The sequence below is a fragment of the Bipolaris oryzae genome (assembly GCF_000523455.1).
Source record: "Bipolaris oryzae ATCC 44560 unplaced genomic scaffold scaffold_151, whole genome shotgun sequence".
Classification (NCBI taxonomy): Eukaryota; Fungi; Ascomycota; class Dothideomycetes; order Pleosporales; family Pleosporaceae; genus Bipolaris; species Bipolaris oryzae.
This window is the reverse complement of record NW_006911427.1, coordinates 20,604-47,012: the sequence shown is the minus strand read 5'-3', so window position 1 is coordinate 47,012 and position 26,409 is coordinate 20,604. Positions and strand designations below refer to the sequence as shown.

General features: G+C 53.9%; 10 protein-coding genes across 10 annotated transcripts; 5 read left to right on the top strand and 5 right to left on the bottom strand.

Annotated features, from left to right (window-relative positions):
• Positions 1-91: 91 nt before the first annotated feature.
• On the bottom strand, positions 92-3,774 carry COCMIDRAFT_104141 (uncharacterized protein; the record flags this gene model as incomplete). Its single annotated transcript, XM_007693088.1, has 2 exons — positions 92-1,345; positions 1,399-3,774. The coding sequence occupies 2 exons, from the start codon at positions 3,772-3,774 to the stop codon at positions 92-94; spliced, it is 3,630 nt and encodes a 1,209-aa protein (XP_007691278.1).
• A 1,308-nt stretch (positions 3,775-5,082) lies between these two features.
• On the bottom strand, positions 5,083-6,844 carry COCMIDRAFT_29133 (uncharacterized protein; the record flags this gene model as incomplete). The annotated part of the gene is made up of 4 exons (XM_007693071.1): positions 5,083-5,142; positions 5,196-6,570; positions 6,627-6,775; positions 6,842-6,844. The coding sequence occupies 4 exons, from the start codon at positions 6,842-6,844 to the stop codon at positions 5,083-5,085; spliced, it is 1,587 nt and encodes a 528-aa protein (XP_007691261.1).
• A 303-nt stretch (positions 6,845-7,147) lies between these two features.
• Positions 7,148-8,815, top strand: COCMIDRAFT_104082 (uncharacterized protein; the record flags this gene model as incomplete). Its single annotated transcript, XM_007693087.1, has 2 exons — positions 7,148-7,321; positions 7,352-8,815. 2 exons carry the CDS (start codon positions 7,148-7,150, stop codon positions 8,813-8,815), a joined length of 1,638 nt encoding a protein of 545 aa, XP_007691277.1.
• Positions 8,816-9,021: 206 nt separating this feature from the next.
• COCMIDRAFT_8176 (uncharacterized protein) lies at positions 9,022-11,785 on the bottom strand (the record flags this gene model as incomplete). Its single annotated transcript, XM_007693066.1, has 2 exons — positions 9,022-11,531; positions 11,578-11,785. The coding sequence occupies 2 exons, from the start codon at positions 11,783-11,785 to the stop codon at positions 9,022-9,024; spliced, it is 2,718 nt and encodes a 905-aa protein (XP_007691256.1).
• A 286-nt stretch (positions 11,786-12,071) lies between these two features.
• On the top strand, positions 12,072-14,089 carry COCMIDRAFT_39704 (uncharacterized protein; the record flags this gene model as incomplete). Its single annotated transcript, XM_007693077.1, has 4 exons — positions 12,072-12,107; positions 12,161-12,547; positions 12,597-12,835; positions 12,883-14,089. The coding sequence occupies 4 exons, from the start codon at positions 12,072-12,074 to the stop codon at positions 14,087-14,089; spliced, it is 1,869 nt and encodes a 622-aa protein (XP_007691267.1).
• Positions 14,090-14,608: 519 nt separating this feature from the next.
• Positions 14,609-15,254, bottom strand: COCMIDRAFT_39703 (uncharacterized protein; the record flags this gene model as incomplete). The annotated part of the gene is made up of 2 exons (XM_007693076.1): positions 14,609-14,729; positions 15,058-15,254. The coding sequence occupies 2 exons, from the start codon at positions 15,252-15,254 to the stop codon at positions 14,609-14,611; spliced, it is 318 nt and encodes a 105-aa protein (XP_007691266.1).
• Positions 15,255-15,671: 417 nt separating this feature from the next.
• COCMIDRAFT_104147 (uncharacterized protein) lies at positions 15,672-15,884 on the top strand (the record flags this gene model as incomplete). The annotated part of the gene is made up of 1 exon (XM_007693086.1): positions 15,672-15,884. A coding segment is annotated over one exon (213 nt), but the record flags the coding sequence as incomplete, so codon positions are not given.
• A 563-nt stretch (positions 15,885-16,447) lies between these two features.
• COCMIDRAFT_8174 (uncharacterized protein) lies at positions 16,448-19,317 on the top strand (the record flags this gene model as incomplete). The annotated part of the gene is made up of 2 exons (XM_007693065.1): positions 16,448-17,255; positions 17,315-19,317. The coding sequence occupies 2 exons, from the start codon at positions 16,448-16,450 to the stop codon at positions 19,315-19,317; spliced, it is 2,811 nt and encodes a 936-aa protein (XP_007691255.1).
• A 1,972-nt stretch (positions 19,318-21,289) lies between these two features.
• On the top strand, positions 21,290-23,201 carry COCMIDRAFT_8173 (uncharacterized protein; the record flags this gene model as incomplete). Its single annotated transcript, XM_007693064.1, has 2 exons — positions 21,290-22,155; positions 22,205-23,201. 2 exons carry the CDS (start codon positions 21,290-21,292, stop codon positions 23,199-23,201), a joined length of 1,863 nt encoding a protein of 620 aa, XP_007691254.1.
• A 967-nt stretch (positions 23,202-24,168) lies between these two features.
• Positions 24,169-25,737, bottom strand: COCMIDRAFT_8172 (uncharacterized protein; the record flags this gene model as incomplete). Its single annotated transcript, XM_007693063.1, has 1 exon — positions 24,169-25,737. One exon carries the CDS (start codon positions 25,735-25,737, stop codon positions 24,169-24,171), a length of 1,569 nt encoding a protein of 522 aa, XP_007691253.1.
• Between the last annotated feature and the right edge of the window lie 672 nt (positions 25,738-26,409).

Below are 26,409 nucleotides of genomic sequence, written 5' to 3'. Positions count from 1 at the left end.
AAATCAATTTTATTTTTTTCAATCTCAACATCTCAATACATTCAATTGGAATAATGACCTAGTACACCAAGCCAACACCTCCCCCAAACTCCTACTTGGCACCCTCAAAATACTTCTTGAATCGAGGCTCATTCTCCAAATCACACGACAACACCGCTTCATAGCAGCTCATGAGCAACTGGGGGAACTTGACAGTCCAGTACTTTAGATATCCACTCGGCAGTGGCCCAACCTTGGCCTTGATCGATTCTTCCATATCCTCGTAGTGGTTCTTCTTGTTACGCAGTGCTCGCAACAAGTCGAGCATACGATCGCCCGTGTACTTGCGTTGCTTACCCAGCGAGTTGACAAAGCCTGGATCCAGCTTGGCGAGGAAGTTGCGACGATGGTCAAGGACATCCTGAGCGTATTCTTCAAGCTGCGAGAGATGCTCCGACGGTGGGTCGCGAGGCTCCCGCTCCCAGTGATCAGAACAGTCACACAAGAAGTCAAGTCGCTTCTGGTCGTCCCAGAAGAAGGGATGATTCATGACTTGGAGGGCTGTTGGACGAGATTCAGGACGTGGCCGAAGCATCCATTGGATGAGGTGATGTGGCTCCACAGAATCGGCACCAAGAAGAAGGCGGTCTAGGTTGGACTTTTCCTTCTTGATGTTGTACTCGCGAATCTGCATCCAGCCTTCTTCGTCGTCAAATGGGTGGCAGCCACCGGTAAGTACGTAGTAGAAGACACAGCCCAAAGAGAAGATGTCGACGGCCCGCTTCACGCCCTGTGCGACTGGATCTGTCGAGCTGGATGAGTCGCGAGAAAAGCCTTGAGAACTTCCATTGACCAGCTCCTTAGGCTGCGAAATGAGCTCTGGTGCTTTCCAGCCGACGGTGCCTGCGTTGCCAGTTGTACCGACAAGAGTACTAACGTTGTCGGGCAGAGTCTTACAGAGCCCAAAGTCAGAAATCACCAGCCGTACGTCATCCTTGGAGGTGATGAGAGGCTGTGCAACGAGAATGTTTTGAGGCTTGATGTCGCGATGAATGATGCGGAGATGGTGCAGGTGATTCAAACCGGCAGCGAGCTGGTACAAGCAGGACGAAGCCTTCTTGCTAATCTTGTTGACCAGACGCTGATGTTCCTCGCTGAGCTCCTCTCCAGGCCGCCCATCCTTGTACAGATCGAAGAGACTAGCCTGGCAGAGTTCGACGGCGATGTAGAGAAAGTTTTCGTCGCGTTCATCGTCAAAGTAGCGGATAACGTTCGGATGGGGGTCACTGTTCTGTAGAAGCTTGACCTCTTGTTCTGCAAGCCCAAAGTATTGAGGCAACATGCGCTTGACGGCGACCTTGACTTCCTAGAGCAGTGTTAAAATAAGAAGACGGTGAAAGACCGACGGCAACAACATACCTTCCATTTTCCTTCAAAGACGAATGTACCACCACTTCCATTGCCCAATAGTCGGTCTTGGTCAATGGTAAGCTTGCCGATGCGTTTGATCTCAGAGATGTTTTGCACGTCACCCCCACTCACAGTGAGTTCATCTGGATGCAGACGAGGGCCGACCTCGAGCTGTTTGGCTGCGTTCACAATCCGGTTGACCTCATCTTCCTCCTTTTGCTGATTCTTACTCAGCTTGCGGCCGCCCCTTCTACCCCGATGTGTCTTCTTCTTCTTCGGAGTAGCCGGTGCGGCCGTGGGGTCTTGCGAGACGTCTTCGGAGCTGTTCGTCATTGCTTCAGCATCGCCATTGAGCTTCACTTCCAGCGGAGCAGCTTCATCCGAGATTGGAGAGCCTTGTTCAACAGTTGTAGTCCTCGAGAGGGACGCAAGATCTTCCTCTTCATCACTTGGTACGGCAAAGGTGACGACCTTCTTCTCCTTGAGCTCCTCCAATGCAGGTAGCTCGTTTTGGTCTTTCTCAGCGGTCTCAACTGGCTTCTCTGGAACAGGATCATCTGCATGTGGAACAACCAAAAGCTTTTCTTCGCTCAGCTTGACCTCAGGTTCTGGAGAAGCGTGGAATGGCGGAAGAGGCTGTTTAGTCTTGTTGCCTGCATGGACTACCTGCTTGAGGTAGCTCAGGCAGGACTCAACCATCGTAGGCTTGATAGAAGCCCCGACACCGCCAAATAGGCAGATGGCAAGTACAATGTATATGTAGACATTGACTGAGCGTGCCACGACTTCAGCCTGCGGCGGGGCATCAATGCTTGGCGGCTGGTGATGCTCCCTTGGAGAAGTTTCCGGTGGGTTGGAGATGACCTGATCATTCACAGAGTCATAGAAGGTTGGTGCAGGAATGCCCAGCAGCTGAGTTGGCATGTCAGGAACCTTGTAGTCGAGTCTGTGGACACCAATGAGGCTCTTCTTGTCTGGCAAGGCGTAGGCCGCGTCCCAATCGTATGCAACCTGATTCTGCTTGTAGCAACTTGCGTCTGGGGCACCGTCTGTCACGGCAGGGTAGTTGACTTCTGACAGTGCATACCACGCTCCTGAGTCGGTCGTGTTGAGGAGGACATGATTGGCCTTGTCCTCTGAAAATACAGGCCCCGCAGGCTGGGGCAGAAGGACCAACGGTGGGTCAGAGGATTGGTCGTTTGAAGGACGAGCAACATCAAAGACGCGTGCAACTGGGAACGGCAGGCGCTGCCTGTACAGGGGGCGCTGGTGTGACCTTGGACGCTTGTAGTCAAAGGCAATGACTTCACCGTTGTATGTGGTGTAGATGTACTGCTTGTCCAACGTCTGGTCGTACTGCGATTGCAAATCTCTGTCACGACTGTTGGGGTTCCACTCTGCGTACTTGAGCGTGCAAATGTGCTCGTTGGTCTTTTTGTTGTGAATGGTGATGGTGTACTGGGTCTGACCAATGTCGATGACCCCGCGGCAGTCACGTTCTCGCGCGCTAAAGTAGTTTCTCGACTCTGGGGCACAACTGTCGTCGTGGGGAAAGGTTCCGCCAGGACTGAAGCTCTGCTTGACTATACCAGAGGCTGCATCTACAAGTAACATGAACGTCTTCTTCTCGACGTTGTACACGACCGGAAGCTCCGGATCATCGCTCGAATAAGGTGCGTTTTCGGCCAATTGCTTGACCGTGACGCCCAGGTGTTGAAGATGGGGATAGGGCCCTGGGGAGAGGAGGTAGAGGGCACCATCTTCTCGCGGCTCCACGATCCATACAAAGGGTTGGTCCTGGGGGTCGACACTGCCGCCCGATGAGTTGTAGATGGTTTCCAACATGGGCCTCCCGCTCAGCTCCCAAATCTCCTCGCCATTGTATCGGTCGCGTGCGTGTATGTGGCCGTCGACGGTCGCCAAGAGAACAAAGTCCTCAACTTCCCAATCCTGCAGAGAGCGCGCACCGGGGACTAAGCCCCCCGAGGCTGCATATCTGGCGGGATCGGCTCTGACAGCACTGATGGCTGGAGCAGAAGGAACTCTGGTTGCTAGGGCGCGCACGTTCTGGCTATGAAGGGATGAGTGGGGTCTCCGACGCGGAGCATCAACTACCGCGTTCTTGTTGGCGGGTTTAGCGTGTTTGTGGTTGGGCTTGGGATTGATGATGGGAGCGTGTTCTACATGGAGGGCGGGGCGGGGAGCTCCGCTGGGGACGTGATGTCCAAGGCGTGGGGGAGGCAGTGGTATTGGTTGTTGCTGTTGTGGTTGTGGTTGTGGTTGTTGTGGTTGCTGCTGCTGAGCGGCCACAAGTCCGGCGAGGAGCAGGAGGGCGAGAGTGGTGAGCGCCGAGCCAGCACCAGGCGGCCGGCGCGGACGCGGCATTGCGGGTGTGTATGGGTATCAGTGAGTAGCCTTGGGCAGGCAGCGAGGGCGAGAGAGATGGAGCATCCGCAAGCAGTGATGGGGGGATGGCTGGATCAGAAGAGGAACGGGAAAAGACGCCCATGGCAGCGAATTTAGGACGATATTAAGGCCTCGCGGGGGGGGGGGGACTCGCCTGCTGCAGCTGAGCGTGGGCGCCGTAAGCTGGGGTCCAGTCGGGGCCTCGTCAGCCCACCCGTCACTGCTGCTAGCACTTAGACTCCTTGTCCACACACTCGCCCGTTTTCCTCGTTTTGGCCGCCACCGCCCATCCACATCCATCCACTCCCCAACGCAGGGACCGAAGGCGACGGGTCATCCCATTCCATCCATGTCCGTTCCTTGCGATGATGCTTCTTGGCTGGGGCAGCAACAGCAACGGCGGCCCTGGGCCTGCAGACATGACATGGAGACACACAGGCACACGGCTGCATGCTCATGCCATGGGCGGCCATTGCCCACCAGCCAGCCCACGACGCCAGGATGCATGCCACCGGAGCCAAAACCAAAGCACGCATCCACCCAGACCCAGACGGCCATGGTGGCGCAGTAGGTGAACTGTATCCCTCCCGCCCCGCCCCGCACCACACCACACTTGCACACTACACACCCAACCGCCAAATCCCAAGCACACGCAGAGTCCGTACGCCAGACCGCACACGCTCAACCTGCCCTGCTCTTCCCTGCCGGCCGTCACAGTTGTGCGACCATATTTAGATTTGCCGTGACCAAAGTAACCGTTGAGAAAATATCAGTGTGTCCGAAGAGAGTTTCCTGTTTCGGTGCTTAGGTGTGTCTTTGCGGTAATGGCGAGACACGGAGATGAAACACATGTCAGCGCCGAACCCCCACCGCCCGCTCCACCGCCCTCCATCACGTGACATGTCCCTCTGGACTGAATCATCTAGAAGGTCGACTGAGTCGCGTTACCTGCGTCCGTCAACCACAATGCCACACCCCCTCGCCCCATCACACAATATACAAATACTCCATATCACTCAATCAATCAATGGCACATGCATCAACTCCGACGCCCCCCCTGCTGCACCATGCAAACAGGAACCGCCCGTATTACATGCGTCACGCCTTGTGCGGCCACCAAGTCCTTCGGTACTAGTCACTACCCACAATCTGACACACACACACGCACAAGGCACGGAACAACCGTTCAGGCGCCTGAGGCTCTGGCTGCATTCATCTTGCTCTGTAATATACACTTGATCTTGTGCCCGTGATTCCATTGCTTCATAACGTCCTGTCGCCTCCCCTTTACATACGATCGCGTCGTCGTGGTGCGCTTCGGATAATGTTGTCAACTCGCAGTAGTAGCTGTCAAAAGTTAGTCTACATCTCACAACCACATCTTCTATCAATTCACTCACCTCTGCGGCTTCCGAGGCCGACGATACCACTGCTCGCTTCAGCTTGTAGCTTTCAATCACACCCAGCTCCCTCATGTCCGCAATGCCACCTCCCGGTGACAGCAAGTCTAGACCCGAGCTGGTCAGGCCCGAGTAGACGGCTTTCCGGAGTCGCGTGACCAGGTCGCTCGAGTCGAATCCGGCATTGTCGGCCAGGATCGTGGGTAGTTGTTGCAGTGCCTTGGAAAACGATTCGACGGCAATTGCCTTCTTGCCAGCCACATTTTGTGCCGCCTCCGCCACTGCCTTTGCCATGTTCATCTCGGCGCAGCCACCGCCCAACGTTGTCCGGGGTTCCTTGACCGTTTGTGACAGTACGGCAAGAGCATCGTGTAACGATCGCTCTGCCTCATCTAAAAGCTGTTCGGTCGCACCACGCAGCACAATAGTGCATGCCCGTCCCGCCTTGGTGCCCGAGAACTTGATCAACACATCCTCTCCAATTATCACCTCCTCGACAACATCGCAGTAGCCGAGCTTAACATTCTCAGGGTGGTCGAAAGTAGAGGTAATCTCTCCGCCAGTGACCAGAGCTAGTCGCTCAATGCCGTCAAAGTCTGCGTGCTCAATCGAGCAGATGCCAGCATCCGCAAACAGCTGCTCTGGCCAGTTGTAGATGAGCTGTCGGTTGACAAAGCAGTTGATGCCGTGTGCCTTGATACGCTCCACCTTGGCCTTCATCTTCTCACGCTCAGCCTTCTCCAATTCGGCAAGCTTGCCCGTTGAATCCACCTTGACTCGCGCTCCAAAAATCTTGATCTTGTCCGTGTCCATGGCCGTGTTTGCAACCAGAATCTTTGCGTTCTCTATCCGCTTGGGCTGGTTCACGCCAAACTTCTTGTCCAGAATGAATCCCTCATCCAGGTACGAGTCCTTTAGCTTTCCTCCAGCCTTCTTGATGATCTGGATGTGTGTCAGGTCCGTCGAGCCTCCGAGCTTGAGCACAGCGTCTACGGCGAGCTTGGCAAACTGTGTGCGGTCCTGCGAGAGCACCTTGGAGCTCAGCGTTGTGCGGGCAATGGCCTCGAGATCTTTTCGGAATTCTTGCTCGTCATTGCTGTGGTCCACGGCAATCTTCTCCAGTGCCTTGAGCGCCGCACTGCTTGCTATCCTGTATCCTTCGATGATAGTCTGGGGGTGGATCTTCTGGTCGACCAACTTCTCCGCCTCCCGCAGCAGTTCGGCGGCAAGGACAGTGACTGACGTGGTTCCGTCACCGACTTCGTCATCCTGCACTTTTGAAATGTTAACCAGTACTTTTGCGGCGGCATTGTCGAGGGCAATCGCTTTGAGAATGGTAGCACCGTCGTTTGTGACCATGATCTCTCCGGTCGAACTTTCCAGGCATGTCAGTTGGGGCCTCCAAGTGGGAGCGGGGCAATCTTCACTTACGCAGACTGCATTATCTTGTCCATGCCCTTGGGGCCCAATGTGCTCTTGACCAAGTCTCCAACAGCGATGGCGCCTACAAAGGCAGAGAGGCGCGCATTCTCGCCCTTCTCCTCCGTTACGTCGTCCGCAAAGATCTGAGTGGGGTTCGACTACATGTCTTGTCAGCCACTACGGTCGTTGTTTATTGTTTTGTGAGAAAATTCAGGCATTCATACCATCTTTCTGGAATTCCTAGGCAAGCAAAGAGGGGTATCTCAGAAGGTGTGGGGTTGTCGGCTGGGTGTGCCTGGACGCGACTTTTTTCTAGTCTTGCCCGCGTTGAAGCTGTGTTTGCGGTGTTTGCGCGGAGCTTCCCCGGCCAATGGTTCCACCGGGGTCCGTGACTTGTGAATGCCTATTACCACCTTAACTGCACAACATCAAACCACCTGGAAATCGTGGTGATTCCGCTTGCATAGTCTTGTATAGACCCACAATCTCTTTTTATACCTTGAATTCCTGCGATATCGCACCTGCGCAAAATGTCAAAGCGACCGGCCCTGGAGCCTCTCGAGGAAATGTACGACGCGCCGTCGCCAGCTATGAAGCGCCCGAAAGTCGAGGATGAAGAGATGGAAGACTCCGATACGAACGGCGCGACTAGCAATGGCCACCTCATGGCTCCCCGACCGCAAGACCAAGACAAGATAGACATTGTAGGCGCAGACGCCGAGGAGCACGAGGAGCTTGAAGAAGCCGGTGCATTGGACGACGAAGATGGTGACGAGCCCGCAGTCGCTGCGCCAAAACGTCAGATTGCGCCAGAAGCTGAATACACCGATCTTTACCTTGACACGATAAACCGCAAGGTCCTCGACTTTGACTTTGAAAAGCTATGCTCCGTCACACTGTCCAACATCAACGTATACGCCTGTCTCGTGTGTGGGAAATACTACCAAGGTCGAGGGCCAAAGTCACAAGCATACTTTCATGCGCTGGAAGAGGGACACCACGTATACGTCAACATGGAGACGAAGAAGGTCTATGTGCTTCCAGAGGGCTATGAAGTGACGTCCAAGTCGCTAGACGACATCAAGTTTGTCGTGGACCCGCGCATGAGCAAGGAGGAGGTAGCGAAGTTGGACAAGGAGCCAAAAGTGTCGTGGGATCTGTCAAATCGTGAATACATACCAGGCTTTGTGGGCATGAACAACATCAAGGCAAACGACTACTTCAACGTAGTAATACAAGCCCTCTCCCACGTCGTCCCACTGCGCAACTACTTCATGCTGGAAGACCTCTCATCCCGCCCGCAGCTCGCCCAACGCTTTAGCACCCTCGTCCGCAAAATCTGGAACCCCCGCGCCTTCAAAACCCACGTCTCTCCGCATGAGCTGCTCCAAGAAATCGCCCTCCGCTCCTCCAAACGCTTTACCCTAACCGATCAATCCGACCCCGTCGACTTCCTCTCCTGGTTCCTCAACAACCTCCACCTCGCCGTCGGCGGCTCCCGCACAAAACCCCACAGCTCCATCATCCAAAAAGTCTTCCAAGGCACCCTCAAGATCGAACAACAAGAAATCACCGCCCGCGCCGACGCCGGCGACCGCCTCCGCTTCGAAGACGCAGCCGTCCAAACAACAACCTCGCACTTCCTCGTCCTAACCCTCGACCTCCCCGCCGCGCCCCTCTTCCAAGACGCAATTGAGAAAAACATAATCCCTCAAGTCCCCCTCGTAAACATCCTCTCCAAATACAACGGCGTGACCCCGCAAGAGAAATCAAAAAACCGCGTCCGATACCGTTTACTGCACCCCTTACCCCCATATCTACTCTTCAACATCAAACGCTTCTCAAAAAACAAATTCGTAGCCGAACGCAACCCCACCATCGTCACCTTCCCCGTACACTCCCTCGACATGTCTCCATACGTCGAACCCAACCCCACAGAATACCCCCCCGGAGAACCCATCTGGTACGATCTCGTAGCCAACATCACGCACGAGGCGGTCAAGAAGAAAGACGATAGTGTGGAGGGCGAGCTCGAAAGCAAAATTTGGCGCGTCCAAGTCAAGGATCGCGCCAGGGAGGAGTGGTATGGGATCCAGGATTTGTTTGTCGAGAAGGAGAGGGCTGAGACGCTGTTTACCAAAGAGGCGTATTTGATGGTTTGGGAGAGGAGGAAGGGGCAGGCTGGACGGAGGAAGTGAGTAATGTTTTGTTTTGTTTTTTCTGTGTGGAATACCGACTTCTAGGGAGGGAAAGGGAGGGACATGTACGATAAAGTTACATGAAGAAAGAAGAAGAAATAGGAACATTATAATGATAGAAAGAAAAACAAGAAGAAGAAGAAATGAAAGAAAGAGAGAGAGAGAAAAAAGAACTTCATTTATTCAAATGTACAGAGGGTTTTTTTTTATTCTACCATGACAACATCCCTTTCCCTCGCTCCTAGTCCCAATCCCGCAACTGCATCACTGACACCCCCCACTTCATCCATCTCCCTCAAGGTAAAATCAAGCAAATAACTCTCATCCACCAACTCCTCCACCCGCCTGTAATGGCGTTCTGAATACACCTTGATGGCGTCGAGCACATCCTTCAGACTCCCCTTTGCGGCAACTTTCCCCTGAGGCTTCAAGGCCGCAAGCCGCGAAGCAGGATAGGATTTGACAATCGTGTGTAGAATCTTCTGGGCGATGGGGGCGGTGCGGACGTTGGTGTTCCAGTCGCGGAGGCGGAGGAGGAGTTTGTAGAGTTGTTCGTCGGCGAGGGAAGCGAGGACTGCATCTACAGAGTTGAGACCAGATAGGGAGTCTGGGTCAGGAGTATCGGATTCGACGACTGATTTGAAGAGGGAGAAGAGGCGGGCGGGCTGGTCCATTTGGAGGGCGAGGACGATGGCGTCGCGGTAGTTTCCTGCGTAGGCATAGTTTTGGAGTTTCTGGTCGAGTTCGATGCGCTCGGTTTCGGCGGTTGTGGCGGCTTCGAGCGTGGTGCTCGTCGTGTCGCGCCAGAAGGTTATGACGCTGTCGCCGCCACCAGAGACGAGGGCGCCGGTTTGCGGGTGGGCGACGAGGGCCCAGACGCGGTCGGTGTGGTTGTCGAGCGTGGACATTGTCTCGCCGGAGGTGGAGTCCCAGATCTTGACCAGGCCGTCACCGGCTGCGGAGGCGACTTGCGGACCTCGTTTGTCTCGTGCATCAACTGGACGGTATGGGAGCCATGCGAGCTTTAGAACGCTGTTAGAGTGGCCTTCGAGAGTCAAAAGACAGCTGTAGTCTGCCAGACTCCAGATCTTGACCGTCTTGTCTCCACTGCCAGTTGCAATCAAGCCCTTGCCACTTGAATTCGGGGCCTGTGAGTCTTTTGGTGCAAACTTGACGCTCCAGACACCACGACGGTGACCTCGAAGGACACCAATTGCTTCTCCTTCAGCAGCCGAGTAGATCTTGACTGTACGGTCCTGTGACGCAGAAGCGAACAAAGTCCCAGACGGATCAATGTCAATTGCGTTGATATCCTTGTCGTGTGCCTTACGAGTATACTTTGCTCGTAGCTTTCCCTTCATCTCTTTAGTCGTGTCCCATCGCTTAACGGTCCGGTCCTGGGATCCTGTTACAATGTATGCCGGGGGGTGTGATAGCGGATCTGTGAACGCAGCAGACGACTCCTGAGGCACTGTATGAGGTAACGCAATCGCACCCAGCGATTCAGCGTGCCCAGTCAAAACTGCTGCACAAGTGTATGATCCGTGTTCGGGGTCTAGTCGCCATAGCCGGGCTGTGTTGTCCTTTGCACCTGTGACGAGCCAATGTCCCGACCAATCCACATCTAGACAGATGACAATATCATCATGGCCTTTTAGTAGTCCCACGTCTGCGCCAAAGTACCGTCCTTCTGTTGCGTCGTCTCCTTCTGACTCGTTCAATGTGATGATGCGAATGTCCTCGGAGTTGGTGTTCAATGCCAGCAATGATTTGTCACGGCCAACGTACGCGATGTCAATCACTTCGTCATACGTTCCGGAGACCCGCCGAAAGACTGGTAGGGGATCAATCGTCTCCTCGACGACAAGGGATTCGGTAGATTTGAGAGAGTGGAAGTTGAGTACCTGGTCAGCATGTACTGAAATCAGGTAGGGCAGGGTTGGGTAGTGGAGAATGTTGACAATCTCATCCGTTTCTATGCCAGGCTCTTGCTCTGCTGTGAGTTCTCGTCCGCTTGATGTCGACCAAAGTCGTACTCTGCCATTTTCTCCGCCAGAGTACAGAATCTTTCCGTCTGCAACAAAACCGGCGCTCTCGATTCCTTCAAGTGCAGCAATGGTGCGTTGCGCCTTCCACCTGTTCGAATTCCATGCAATCAGAGTCTTGTCTCTGCTGCCAGAGAGGAGCAGCTTTTCCTGCGGTGAATACTGCAGCGATCGAACCACGGAAACGTGCGAATCTAATATGGCGGCGCTCTTCCTCTTGTGCAAATCCCAGATTCTAATTTTTCCATCCTCGGCACCCGAAGCCAGTCGGAACTGTATTTGACTTTCGCCCTGAGCTTGTTCGGCCTCAGCACCTTCTTGTTTTGACTTCCTCTTCCGCTTTTTATTGTTCTCAGATGCGTCTTCCCGCTCAGCCACCTCAACCTCAAAGAAATGAAGCGCGGAAACAACCCCGCCATGTCCATGAAAAGCGTGGGTGGTGTAGCCGCCACGGATGTCCCAGACTTTGACAATACCATCTGCGCCTCCGGTTGCCAGCAGCGTTCCTGTGCGATCTGTGGCCAAAGTGACTACAGGTGACGTATGCGGTCGAAGGGTGCGGACAAGTTGGAGCTCGATGGCGTCATCCCCATTTTCAGAAGGGTTGATAGAGAATAGGCGCATGGACAGTGATCGCGAGCATACAATGAGATGCGAGGCAGAAGGCGTTACTGGCACATGTTAGTGACCGTTGCTACAGCTGGAGATATTACTTACGAGTCAATGCTGTGATTGCCTCGCCGTCGCCCTCGGCTCTTGCCAGCTCTTGTCCGTTTGTGAGGTCGGTGAGAAGAACATCTTCACCCAAGCTAGCAGCCAGGATGCGCCCGTCCTGGCTCAATGCCAAACTGCCTCCCGAGTAAATGGGTTGCAAGGTACGGCCGACATCGTAGGTGGTCTTCACAGCAGTTCTTTGCGCCGCCATGTTGGTGTAGGAATTGGTGGCGTCAAGGCTCTTGGAGGTTGTGGATGAGACATGTCGCGAAAGTTGAAGATGGAAAAAAGTTTATCGATAAGAGCCGTCGCAACCACGCGCTTGCGCTTGCACTGACGTTTGGCGCAAGCGCGTCTGTCTCAGTCGAGTACTCGGCCTCCAACGACAATGTTGGCCATGCATTCACCACCCAACATGTCCGCCAGTGTGTATTTCCAAGGAGCGATAGTTTCATTCATTACCTGCACACAGTAGCAGCCACTTACATCCCCCCACCATGGGCCGACAAGCCTACCTGGATAAGATAGCATTTGTATAGACCCCACCAGAACAGGCTGCGCAAGCAATGTCTGATGAACATAACAGGGGCGCTCTGCATTTGAGCCCACATCTCGCGCTTCGCAGTCTTCAGAGTATGTGCAGCTCGAATCGGCGCAGTCTGAGATTCCTGCGCGGTACCATGAGGCCACTGCGAACAACTACATGCAGCTTTACGATGAGCGCGGAAACCCCATCAACCCGCGCTCCCACCAGTATGGCAAGAAGCTGAGAGGCGCTCAGAATGACGTGCTTGCATCAGTGGGCGTAGTAGAAAGAAGACGCTCGCCCGCAGAGGGACTACCTGGTTCAAGCGAAGAGCGCCTCCAAATGCTCGAGGCTGAGGATACCATAGGCAATGCCGTCGCTTTGGCCACGACGTTTGCAGAAAATATTTGCACATGGTGGATGGGTACCATCCGAGATAGGTTGCTGGTATGATCGATTCGTTCCGTCTGCAACAGGCCACTGCTGACACCCACAGACATTTCGATATCACCATGGCCTGACATTTAGTCAAATTATTAGTTCTGAGTGCGCATTATCAGGGACCTCAATCATGTATGCAGGCTTTGCTCCCCGGGTGTTTGCCGCTCTGAATATCCAAACTGCTATATACAGCGTGTTCATGTATCAGCCGATTGAACGCTTGCTTCATGCAACACGGGCAAGTGCAAGGACACGCAATGTGTTCCGCCGAACAAGGAGACTAATAAGTGCAAGGTTTGACCCACATGTCTCGAGATCGAATGATTGCTTACACCGAACAGCCTCCGCATTGGCCTTGAGATTCTCTGTTGCCCGTTTTACTACCACGCTGCGCTGCAGCGCTTGGGCCTAGTACCTGCTCGACCACTCCTTCCCTCATGGCGAACTCTAATTCCGTTTGCACTGTCATCACCACTACTACCAGCCTACTTGCCTCATCATGCCACCAATTCATTCGCGGATCGTTTCACAGTTTTCTTCTTCTCGCCCGCGATCATTCTGTGCTCCGAACATATACTTGAGCGCTGGGTTTATGCCTGTGTGTACGAAGCTGTGGAATCATCCATCATTCGCCCCGACAAGCCTGACACAGCCAGTCGGGATGTCAATGGGAAAGACCGGGCGTTGACTGTGCTGGGGCTACGACGGGAGTCACCTCGGCTGATCCGCAATGGCATCCACAAGATACTTTGGATGCTGGGGTGGGCTTCTCCACTTGCACCCTCGAGCACAGAACGGAAACAAACGGTCGGCGTGAACTCGACACGAGATACGAGCGATGTCCAGACAATACATGTTGGTGGTACGCGGGTTACGAACGCCACCCCACTCAGTCTACCCGTTGTTCAAACACAGGATCGGCGGGCAAACGAGCCGTTGGAGGCGGATGTGATTACCATACCAGTGAGCGCAGTTGATGAGCTGATGCGTTCTACAAGCCCGCCAGGCTCGACAGCAGACTCCGAAGAGGAGGAGAATGACCCGCGGATACGAATCACATCGCGAGAAGGCATTGTGGAGATGGAAGTCCGACTTCCACCGAGGACGCTGTCTAGTCATAGCGAGATTGCAGAAACGTTTGGATCTCCACAAGAGGGCAGAAGGAGGGAGTGGGTGGATGCAGTTGACTCGTGGGAGAAGGAGAGGTATCATCGTGTGACACAACTGTCGTGCGAGCCAGCTCAAATGATTGGAGCCATGGTGCGGGCTCAGCTTGTCGGGCTTGCGATGCTCCCCATTCGCATGCTGACGCTGCAAACGATAGCCTTGCACTATCTGTCGGGCCAAGGACAGCAGGGAGGCCCGCACCGCATGATTAGCTCACTAGAGATCGGTAGTGACCTGAGTTTGGTAGGGATTAGCAGGCAGATGTTGAGGGTAGCGCTGTGTGGCGCGTTGGAACTGGCCGTGGATCTTGGGCTATGGCAGATGCAGTACCTGGTCATTACCAAGCTTGGAAGGGACTTGTTTGGATGGGGCACACTGTAGAAGGAAGGTTAGTTTGCTTCTAGAATGCCAGTACCCACGAGACGAGACAAGACGAGACAATGGTGGACGGCAGGGCTGGCCTAGGAAGGGGGTTATTTTTATAGGCGGTGTTGACATGGTCGGCAGCAGCCGAATGCAGTGGCCTCTGGGTGGCACTCTTGCGTGTTTCACGAGTAGCTGGATCTAAATGCCGGTGTCGATAATGTTCCGAAAAAGAGCACAGAGACGAGCGTCTCCACGATTCGGGTGGAGACGGGGGGCCTCGGTTTGGCCCTAGCGAAGAGCCAGTTCCCCCACCAATGTGTGCCTGGGCAGTGAATGCAATGGTGCAGGTGTAGCGATGGTGGGAGGATGACAGTTACAGTCAGCCTCTCTTTTGGTCAGGCTAAAGGCAAGGCACATAGGGGGCAGTGGGGGAGCAAGATGAGGCTTTGCTTGGCGGCAGCATCAAAGAGAGCAAGGCGTTCCTTTGACATACGAGGCTGCGAGGGTGAAGGGGGCGTGATTGGACGAGCCAGATTACGGAGAGGCCGCTGGGATCACCATTGACTTTGCGACGCGGAGATTGCAGCGCATGCGAAGCAGCACATGAAAAGCAGCCAGAGACAACAACATGCAGCCGGGATCAAGAGCCGGCGTGCTACAGATGGAGGGCATAAACGTCTTGACAAAGAGACATGTGCGGCATGAGGGCGTGGTACTGGGAAGCGATCAGCAAAACATCATCTCCGAGACGTCATGTCTGCAAATAGCCTCGACGCAAGCCGGCACTTGCAGGGCAGGACAGGACTGGACAGGGTAGGGCAGGACAGGGCAGAGCAGAGCAGAGCAGAGCAGAGCAGAGCAGAGCAGAGCAGGGCAGGGGACGAGAAGCGGTAGAGTGTGGTGCGTAAGTACAGTGTATGTGGTAGTAAGCAAGTTCAGATAGCGATTGCTGGATATGGCTGCGCAAGTACTTACTTACTTACTTACTTACATGTCGAGACCAGGGCGGGCTGCATGAAGCCGGGCCCGGGATGATAGGCGAGTATGTGTGTGCAGTGTGCAGTGTGAGGGTGAGGGTGCTTACCTGACACAGCCTGGCTGGTGGCAGGGCTCGATGACGGATGGGGATAGACGGTTGGTTGGCGTGAGGCCTAACGTCTTTAGTCGGCTGAGCCAGCATGGATGCGGGTGCTGGCTTCAACATGGAGATGTGAAGCCTTGCCCCTTTTTGCAGGGGAGCGGCCTGATGGGAGCGAATTGATAGCGGCCGTCGTGGTGGCTACTGCTTGCTGCTTTGCTGCTTTGCTGTTGTGCCTGTCACTGTCGCGAGTACCTCAGGCGCATACATAGCCATCAAAGTCGCCTGCCAGCACCCAATCCCAATGCCACCGTCTTCTGGCTGCTGTTGTACAGACTTGCACACACCCGCCCAGCCCAGCCCACACAGCGCTCGAGATACGTACGTACCCACGCCTATACGCTGCAATCAGATAGCAGGCACTTAGGCTACACGGGGCCGCCCTCGCTCGCTCGCTCCCTCACCCACTCGTTCCTGTAGTTAGCGGGCGGAGGTTTTGTCGGTCGGTGGCTCCTCGGGCCCCTGCACCCACCCACACATCCACACACACCCATCCATCCACCCATACACGCCCACACACTCGCTCTTGTTCACTTCCGCCTGCCAGGGGACGGCCACGCTTGGGCTTCTCGGCGACCAGCCGACCACTCACCAGCGCTCCTTTTTCCCCACCACGCAGGACCCGTTGCGCAGGCCTGCGAAAGAGAGAGCGAGACCTCGCTGAGACCCTGAGTCTGCTCTTGCCATCCCTCCCTGTTGCTGCTGCTACACTATTGTTGCCGTCACTGCCGCCGCCGCCCTCGCCGCCCCTCGCCCTCGCCCTCGCCCTCATCCATCCACGCCATCCTCACGCGCCGCCGCTTGTTCGCCGCGCCTGCGTATGTGTGTGTGTGTGTATGTGCGTGCGCCCAGCAGCAGAAGCAGAAGCAGCAGCATCTCCATCTCCATCTCCATCATCCCTCCCTCCCTACCTTTTCTTGCTCAGACCTCCGCCAGTCGGTAGTCCCCCACGACGCCTACGGCCACGACACGACCCGCATCCGCTACTGACCCTCACGCCCCACGCTCCCCTGCCCACTTTGTCGCTCTTTTTTTAAAAAAAAACTTATCCCCTCTCTGTCCCCTCCTGTGCGACTTCTGCGCTGGTGCCCAGTCACGGCTGTCCGACGGACATGTGTGCTGTGGCGTAGCAGGTCTACCTGGAAAAACAAAGGCGACCGCGCCAGCAGTGCAGCGCCAACTCCCGCCGCCCAAGCTGCATTAGCACTCCTCCATACGCGGCGCGCCCCATCACCATGTCGGGCAACTCGCTCCCTCGCCCTTCGCGACCCTCGATTGCGCCGCCAACAGGTCCCTTGCCTTCGCTGCCCGTTGCAAAGTCAAGAAACTCAAACGTCGGTCCCACCTCCGCCCGATCTTCGCTGCTGCCCGGCGCCACAAACAACCGCACAGTCTCGTCGTCCGCGTTGCCACACCGGTCCTTGTCGAATTCAAAACTCCAGGCTGCCAACGGCTTGACGCACGACGAGGGTGGTCCTGCTTCATCACTGCCCGCTGGTAAATCACTACGCAAGACAGTTAGCATCGGCTCCTTTCCACAACCACCCAGGCACAGCGGAAGGTCAAACCCCTCGAGCCCGCTCTCAACGAGTAGCACACCAGGAGGAGACGTGGGCGTAGGCTCAAAGACGGGACGAAAATCATCGCTGCCCCCGCGCGAAAGCAGTCTCAAGAAACCTCGCGCCTCAAACATTGGTGGCCGTGGTTTGCTGCCCAAATCTCCCCTCTCCCCTAGTCTACTCAACGGAAGCGCAGACTCGGTAGCCGTAGAGACTGGACATCTCAGTCTTCCATCTCCGCCACACAGCCGCAACTCGTCTCCACAAGGATCATATGCAACAAGCGCGACTACCGCCGAAGATGGCGAAGACGGTGCAAAAGATGGCAAGCCTCCCAAGGATGGAAAAGGCAATGTTATTGTCAGCGTACGCGTGCGCCCGGACGTTGGAGCAAAAGACGGAAAACATGACGTGGACTGGGAAGTCAACAACAAGCGCGCATTGATAGCCTACCGAGGCAAGGAGGGTGGAGATTACTACTACGGTACAGTTGCACAGCCTGCATTCACAATGACTGGCCTCAGCTAATCTGACATGGCGCAGATAATGTATTTGACCCACAAGACAACAACGCACGCGTCTACGATGCAGCAGCCAAGCGACTTGTCCGCCGAGTCATGGAAGGCTACCACGGTACCGTCTTCGCATACGGCATGACTGGAACTGGAAAGACCTTCTCGATGCAAGGAACAGCAACCAACCCCGGTGTCATACCATTGGCCATTACCGACATCTTCTCTTACATTCGAGAGACACCGCAGCGCGAGTTTCTCCTGCGAGTCAGTTATATTGAAATCTACAACGAAAAAATCATCGACCTGCTGGCAGGACCTGTTGTTGGCATGAATGGTCAGACTGGACCTGTTGAGGAAATTAAATTGCGCGAGGATAGCAAGCGCGGTGTTTATGCGACGCCGCTCAAAGAAGAAATCGTGCAGAGTCCCACCCAGTTGCTACGAGTCATTGCCCGCGGAGACAATTCTCGAAAAGTGGCAGGCACGCAATTCAATGCACGCAGTTCGCGAAGTCACGCCGTGGTGCAGATCGTTGTCGAAAGCAGAGAGCGCGCGCCCGGCCCCGCAGTCGCATCCGGTGACAAGCGATCTGCCATTGTTCCTGGCGGTGTGCGTGTCTCGACACTGAGTCTTATCGATTTGGCTGGATCTGAAAAGGCAGCTGACAGCAAGGAGAGGCGAACTGAAGGTTCTCACATCAACAAGAGTCTACTCACCTTGGGTACAGTCATTGGTCGCCTGGCCTCGGACAAGGAAAAGTCGGAAAAGGACAAGGGCAAAGGAGACAAGCATTTACCCTACCGAGACAGCAAGCTTACCCGCCTCTTGCAACCAGCGCTTTCCGGTAACTCCCTAGTCAGCATTCTGTGCACAATTCAAATTGGAGCTAGCGGGAGCCCCGCAGCGGCGATCAGTCACACAGGTGAAACCTTGAACACGCTCAAGTTTGCATCTCGAGCCAAGAACAACATTGTCAGTCATGCCAAGAAAGCAGACGAGTCCATGGGTGCTGGCGGGGACGCGGGGAGCCGAGCTCTTCTGGACCGCTACCGTCTTGAGATTGAAGACCTGAAGAGGCAGTTGGCCGAGGGCAAGTCCAAGGAAGTCAAGGAAAAAGAAGTAGAAGACGATGACATCAAGAGGGACAAGGAAGAAGAACGAGTCCGTGAGCTCGAGGACAAGCGACGACACGAAGAGCAGATGCTGGAAATGCAGCTGGCAAGAACCGCACTCAAGGAGCGAATCGAGCATCTCAACCGGTTGATTCTGAGTTCCAAGTCACTCGGTGTCAACAATGGCCGGTCGTATACATCCATGAGCCTGCAGCGCCAGTCTGTTGTGAGTACTACACACACTGATATGCGGCCAATGTCGATTCGTTCGTCTGCAAGTCATCATACTCTTGGAACCTTTCGCAGGAAAAGCACCCCACAACTACACCCCGACGGCTCTGAAGAGGACGATTCTGTTGGTGACAATGGAGACGGTTATGCAACTCAAAGCGTGCAGATACAAGCACTGCAAGCCGATCTCTCGGACAAGAACCGTTACATTGCTACCCTCGAAAAGCGTCTGCTGCACGCTCGGAGAGCTAGTCATTCTCGAGTTTCTCTCTCACTATCACACAGGCTTACTGGTAGTGAGGAAGGTAGCATGATCGCGGCTCTTGCTGAGAGAGACAATGAGATTGTGAACCTTCGCGCACAACTCGAAGACAAGGAGCGGATGATTTCAGCCCTCACATCGGCACGCAAGAAGAACGACAATGCACACGACATGGGAAGTGAATCACCAGGCAGCCGTCGAACCTCGGGCTACCAACGCAGCGCCAGTGATGGCAGCGCGGCCAGCATGGTTCACAAGGGTCCGGCATCGCCTGCACCCAGTGTGAAAGCACCCTTCCCGCCTCCAAATTCCAACGGAACAACCAAGAACATCGAAGAGATGACACGCATGCTCGACGAGATGATCACCGGACGTGTTGAGAAGACTGCTAGGCGAAGCAGTCTCATGCCAGTCACCGAAGGCTGATGGGCTTTGGCCTAGATGACAAAAGCAAAACGCGAGAGCGTCATGTCGGGTACTTGACACGGACCAGCACCGCATCATTACATTCAAAGACGAAAAGAGGTACTGTAATGGAGATGAGAAGAGTCAGCACCAACGCAACGGCGCCAGACCGAGTACCTCAAAAGTTTTATTTTCTTATTATATCTTTCACATGCAGCAATCTCTCTTCAATTACGAGGGATTCCATAGCGATTGGCGTTGAATGGGTTACGGAGTACAACACCGGCACAGGAATGGATTCCCGACCTGGGAACCCGGGAAGCGCGTCTGCGATGGGTACGCACGGGCATTAGACGATGGGGAAGGAGGGGAGGGTCTTCTGTTGCACTACCCTATTCGATGCAGCCCCGGGAGGATTGTACACTACCTTTTTTGTTTCGTTTTTTTTCTTACATTCTTCCCCCACCTTCCTGCGTCAAGGGACCTTCGATCTGATACCCCCTTTTTTCATCTTACATAGTTGGTCAACATTTTTTGTTTCGCTCACGATGCACATATAGCAGCCACATCAAGTAGCTTCATGATCTGTCCTGTCCAGCTCACATGACTAGTCTCACGTCCATTTCCTCTGGGTAGCGGGCGCTTGCGTTTGTGTTAATAAATTTAGGTGGAAGGCATTTTTTTTTGTATTGGTAGTACTTAGAAAAGACTGCATACGTATTCCCACTGTCATCTGGTAGATAGGATCAAGTATGGTAGTAGACAGACACGGTTACCCAATTGATGATAGTAAGCCTTACCAGGGTCTCTCGGGACGATCAAGTTGATGCCCGTCTGACTGCATGCCCAGCTGTGCATAATGTTTCTGGAATAGAAAAAGGGCCTTTAATAATAGCAGTCTACAAACACGCAGCCTGACTGGTGTGTATCTGTTTATTTCAAACCTAGGGCAGGACGGATAGTAGGCCGCCCCCGCCATTTAAATATCTAAGGTTGGTATACGCCACCAACCAACATGCTGCAAACCGTGGTAGACAGTCGTCAGGTGGTTGTTTCTAGACACTACTGCTTAGCGCCGGAGATGGAGCAACGCCTCCCAGCACCAGCGCCTCGACGACGTTACACTAAAAGACGCAGCTGAAACACCTTCGAACCCCCCTCGCCTCCCCCCCTCCCCGCACATGCAGCGAAATGAAAGACCCTCCTTCCCGCCTTCCGCATTCATTCTTGTCCCACCTTTTGCTCAAATAAGCAAGTCCCCTTCTCCTTCCCAATCTTAACCTTTCGACCCTATCGAGCCCCCCCCCATCCTCTCTGCCGTCTTTTGTGTGAATCGTTTTGCACTTTCCTTGTGCACCCCCCTCCCCCCCCTCGGACCGCACAGCGGTCTTTTCCACCCTTTCTTCCCGCGGCATTGTTAGACGAGGGAGTCTTTTTTTTTTGCAGTGGATACGCTTGGATCTTGCCCAATCCTGAGTACGAAGTACCCTTTCGTTTTGGGTGTGAAACCACTCTTGCACCAGGAAAGGTTGCGCCCGCTCTTACGCCCGTGTTCTCTATGGCTTCTTGAAGGACCCGGGGCCTTATTTCCACTTTCTCTTCTTGTGCATCTTTTCTTCATTTCTTTTTCTTCCACTTACTTCATCCTACATTCTTGTCATCGGGGGACTGCGTCCTATCTTTTCTTGCACATTTTTCTTACTTTTTTTTCGAATTTTTGTTTTGTTTGAACGGCGGTGCCCTTCGTCCCCTCCTTCAACTTACAAAACTTTTGGGGGGAGTGTTTTTTTTTCCGAACCCTTTCGCAAACGATCTCATCCTGCTTATACGAGCAACACATTGTACTTTGCTGCAATAGCTTCCTGCGTCATCCGAGTGGTACGACACGCACGGCCAGCAAGTCGCCCGATTTGGCCGGATTTTCGCAATTTCACCCTAGTTACGAATCGAATTGCCCTGAGGTGCTGACGACATCGTATCTCTGCTTCTCATTATGCTGAACCAAGTCACTCAAAAAATCACAAAGATGCATGCCAGACGGAACCCCGGTCTGTCGTTGCAGCCGACAGCTCAATATTCGCAACTGGAACCCCCACCTCACTCGGCTACCTCTAGCGCTTTTCTCTCTCCGACACTGCCCTCCCGGCGCGGACTACTTGCGAGATCTCCCCCCGCCAGCCCGAGCCTTCCGAGCCTACTACCCAAACATGGAAAGATCCCGCACCCGAACCATGGAAAGTTTGTAAAGAGGATACTTTTGGGATGCTGTGGCGTAGCTTTTCTGCTGTGGATTGTACTAAGGCACATCTACACAAACTCGCATTACGCCACACCTTATGACGACGAGGTTGAGGATGAGTGGGAAATGGTTGGTGGTAGCCGGTTGCCACATGAGCCGTCTGCTGTTGCGCTCATAGATGCAAAGGGCAAAATGAGGTGGACCGTGTCGATTCCGTCAACTTATGATTTCCCGCTGCAACCGGCGCAGTACCGCGAGATATGCCACCAGGCAATGGAAGTGTCCAAGGAAGTCAGTCAGGGGTCTAAGAAATCGGCGAGTCATGCTAGGAGGATGGTGCCTTATAACCAAAAGGATCAGTACTACATTGATATTAAAGAGGCGGAGGAACAGGCACTGTTGCCACCTGCCAAGTCAAAGGGAAGGCCAAAGAACTTTGTCGAGGATCAGGCTATGAAGGATGGGGCTTCGACAGAGGGGCTCAAGGTCTGTGAAAGGAGCTTGACCTACGTCATGGAGACTGGAGATGCTGGGTTTGGAAATACACTGATGCGGTTGTGGATGTCGTATGGTCTGGCGAAGACTGAGAACCGTGCTTTCTTCATTGACGACTCTCGCTGGTATGCTCAGTGCACTTTGAGAAATATCTCTTTGACTAACAGTGACTAGGCCTTATGGCAAGTACTCGACCTACTTCCAACCCCCACCCTCTGCAGGCTGTCTTCCTCCCCCGCCATCCCATATCGTCCCTTGCCCCCACTCCGCGAACCACCTCATCGTCAGTGATGCAACAGTAAAGAGCACCTTTGGCCATGCCTTCACCGAGCAATACGAAGACGCCAGAAAAGTCGGTGTCCTCCGCCAATCCAAGATCTTCGCCCTCGCCCGCACCGGCTACGAAGCCCTCTTCAAGCTCCGTACCGATGACGAAGCCTACGTGCTCCAAAAATCCCACGACATGTACGGCGCCGTCAAACTCGAAGGCGGCCTCAGCATCGGCATGCACGTCCGCCACGGCGACAAACACCCCATGGAATACCAATACGCAAAAGACTACATCCCCCTCGCCCGCTACATCGAAACCGCTCGCGACCTCTACATTGAAATCGTCGAAGGCGAATCCAAACGCTCTAAGAAACGCTCTTCCTCCTCTCGCTCCTCATCCCCGTTAACCCCTCGCCACACCAGCTCCAAAATGATCCTCGCCTCCGACGACCCCCTCGTCTACGACTCGCCCGAACTCGGTCCAAACAGCATCCGCGCCCAAGACCGCATCGTCCTCGCCACCAAACAGCAGCTCGAAGCCGCACAAAAGGAGCCCAAGAAAAACCCTTGGATCGATGAAGTCACGGGTTGGGAGGGAGGATTCTACCACGACGTCTTTTTCTCCCTCGGCCAACCCGTCGGAAATGCAAAGGATATGAAGGAATTTATCAAAAACCCCGCCTCCGACGTCCCGGAATCCGCGATGAAGCTAAGGGAATTGGTAGGACGCGCGTACCTGCTTGATCTCGCAGTGCTGGGCAAAGCCGATACGGTTATCTGCACGGTGAGCAGTGTGAGTTGTCGGCTTCTGGGCGTGATGATGGGATGGAGCGAAGCGATTGAAGGAAGGAAGTGGAGAAATATTGATGGCTCGTTTGAGTGGAGGGGAATCATTTGGTGATTTTTCCTGCCTTCATTCTCTCTCTTTTTTTTTCTTCTTCTTTAGACTTTTTTGTCCGCGTTTCTGGGGCTGTGATTATCTGGAAGTGCGAAATATACCCACTCCCTTCGTTTACCCTCTATCTCATCACACACACACGCGCGCGTTCTTTTTTCTTTCTTGCGTCCTTGAGGTGATTTCAATTTTGCTTACGTACACATTTATATCCCTCCCTCCCCCCTTCCATCCCTTCCCCCTCCGTTTCGCAAATCCAATACATCCGCTTTTTTTTTCCTTCTTTCCTCCGCCAAGAGTGTTGCAAAGTTTAAATAAAGTTGAGACTACGTAGAGTGGACATTCTCTCTCTTTCTTCTTTCTTTCTTGCACGAGCAACGCACTTGGCATTTGTGATATTATACCGCTGGAATATCAGCATGATATTTCTCTCTCTCTCTCTCTCTCTCTCTCCAATCCCAACTCATCTTTTACTCTCCCTGGCCCCCCCCGTCCCTCCAATCCTAACCCAGCCAAACCCACTGGCCCCGACCCCGGCTTCGATGTCACAAGACACTATTACTATAATTTACCCCAGGATCTGCGAGATAAACCCATAACATTCATGCGTTGCGTACAGGGTGAAACTTGGGCTAGGTTTGTTTTACTTAAAATGAGGATACGAAGTAGAGGAAGAGGGGGCTACGTGAGGATTATAATGAAACCCAAAAAAAAATTGCATTATAATGATACTATCTCTCTGCTATGCTATTAGCGCTACGTATGCTATTTCTGTTGATCTGAGAGTGATGATTACGTGAGTGTACATTCATTGCCCGTCCTTAACCCCCCCCCTCCCCCCCTTCCCCCCTTATGCGCCAATATCATCTGTCATATAGCCTCACGTGTCTTGATTCCCCATCACCCCATCCCCCGTCCCAGCCCGTCATACAATCTCCCATGCCACCCAACCCAACCCAACCTAAACCTAAACCTACCCCTCAAACATCTTAGTTGTACTAACATTAACCCGACTCCACACTTTCCCCTGCGTCAACGCCTCCAAAAACCTAGCAGGCCAATAAACATGATGAAGCACGAAAAACGGAACAGGGTCTTCAAACGTGTAGGTCCCGTCTTTCCACGAGGCAACGTGCTTGACGAACGTGACTAAATCCGCAAGAGCTTTCTGCGGAGATGTAGTGCGGAAGAGGGAGTCGAGGAGGGGAAGGATAGCCAGGGCGACGAGATCGTGGCCGAGCCAATAGTAAGATTTTGTGGGGGAGCGGGGGAAAACCGGAGGTGCGGCGTCCGGCTTTGAAGAAGAAGAAGAAGAAGAAGAAGAAGAAGATGGGGGGTTAAAAATAGAGAGATACGCATCAGCTAGTTCGGGTGTTTGTTCGAAGAGGACGACGGCGGTGTGAGCGCGTGGGTTAGATTCTATAGGGTAGAATTTTGCATCTACGCCTTTATCGTCGTTTTCGACAAGAAAGTCGAAACTTAGGTGGCCGGTGAAGTTGGAGCCGCCGTCGGCGCAGACGCGTTCGGTGAAGGCGAGCATTTTTTGGCTGAGGGGGGAGGATGGGGGGAGGGATTCGTAGTGCATGAGGAGTTCGAGGCTGGGGCAGCTGGTGAAGGCTTTTACCTTTCCGCGAATGACGAGGGCGTGAGTGCAGTATTCGTTTCCTTTGATGTGTTGTTGGAGCTGGAAGGGGTTGTCTTTGCTGATGTTGAGCGAGTGGATGTAGTCAGCTGTTGCGGTTGTCGTCTGGAAAGGGAGTAAAGTCATCATATTGTTCCTGGCTTTGTCGTCGACGCCAATTGGTTTCATGATGAATTTTCGGCGGCTGTCCTTTTTTCCTTTTGTAGGGGTTCTGTGCAGTTCTCTCATGAGCACATCAAGTGCTTCGTTTGCGTCTGTGCAGCGATGGGATTCCGGAACCGGGAGACCGAGTGACTCAATGTAGTCAATGAACTTGTCTTTTTCATGAAACTTTTCAACGACATCTTCACGGAATTGAATGGCTTCGAACGGACGTCCACGCTCTCTTGCTTGTATCTCTGCTAGACGAACAACCTGTCCGTCTTCGACTGCTGCAATAACACTGGAACAGGAGATCCACAAGTCGACCTTTTCGTTCTGGATAATGGAGAGTAGGGAGTCGATATACGGTTCTGCATCGTCGCCAATGGGTGTCTGCAGACGAAAGTACTTTGATATCGCGGTTGAGAATCGGCCTGGAGAGAGCGCGGATATGTCGGCACCAATGATGCGATGCGGTGTATGCTGGGCCAAATTTCGAGCAATAGTCAAGCCCTTTGTCATGGACACGCCCGTGACGAGAATCGTCTTGCGCCTCCGTGTGGCTGCGACATGTCTCCTATCCTCTCTGGTGAATGTTGCAGTGCGCTCTCCGTGGAGCTTCGTCACAGCAAGCCCCAACAGGACCAAAGCGGCCGAGAGAGGAGCAAGCAGCGCGCTCAGCGCCAGCAGCAGCACGTTCTTGCCTACATGGCGGTAGTAAAACGGCAAGGCAGCATCAGGCTCGATGCCTTTGGCCATGTTTCTGGGGTTGGTATGCTGGATGTTGGAGCTCGTGACCTCGGCACTTGTGCTCGCAGTGCTTCACCGTTCAGACAGGTCCCAACACACCCTCACGGGCTTACTTTGATCCCAGGCGCACCGACCAGTGGGATTCGTCCACGCGCAAACTGCAAGCTGCAAGTAATGAATGCTAGCGGCTCAGGACGGCTCGGTATAATGCTTGCCGCGCGTGCATGTCAGTATACCTTACATACGAGGTGGTCGAGATGCGTGGGGCAGACGGGCGCAGGCGCACGGCGAAAGATATGGGTGGTCGACTAGTCTAAACGTCATCATTATTTGGGCCGTGGACAATATGCGCGTACGACATGCGCGGCACCGCTAGACACCGATGCTTCCGTACGAGATTCAGCAAAGTAAGTAGACGTCGCGTAGATCCTCATCCCTGCTGTCTTGTGTATTTGCTTCTTTGTGACTGACCACCCACCTGCTGCATAGTCACTGCATTGCATTCCGAGGTGGCGTCGGCATCCCTCTCGAAGCTCCGTCATCAGCAAGGAGGATTGCATGTTTTGATCACATTCACTCTTGTAGCTGGACCCGTACTGAATATCCCTCCCCCTCCTTCCTGCCAGTCCCCGGACTCCACATCCGCCCCGGACCCCTAGTGACCAAACTGTACTGCCCATA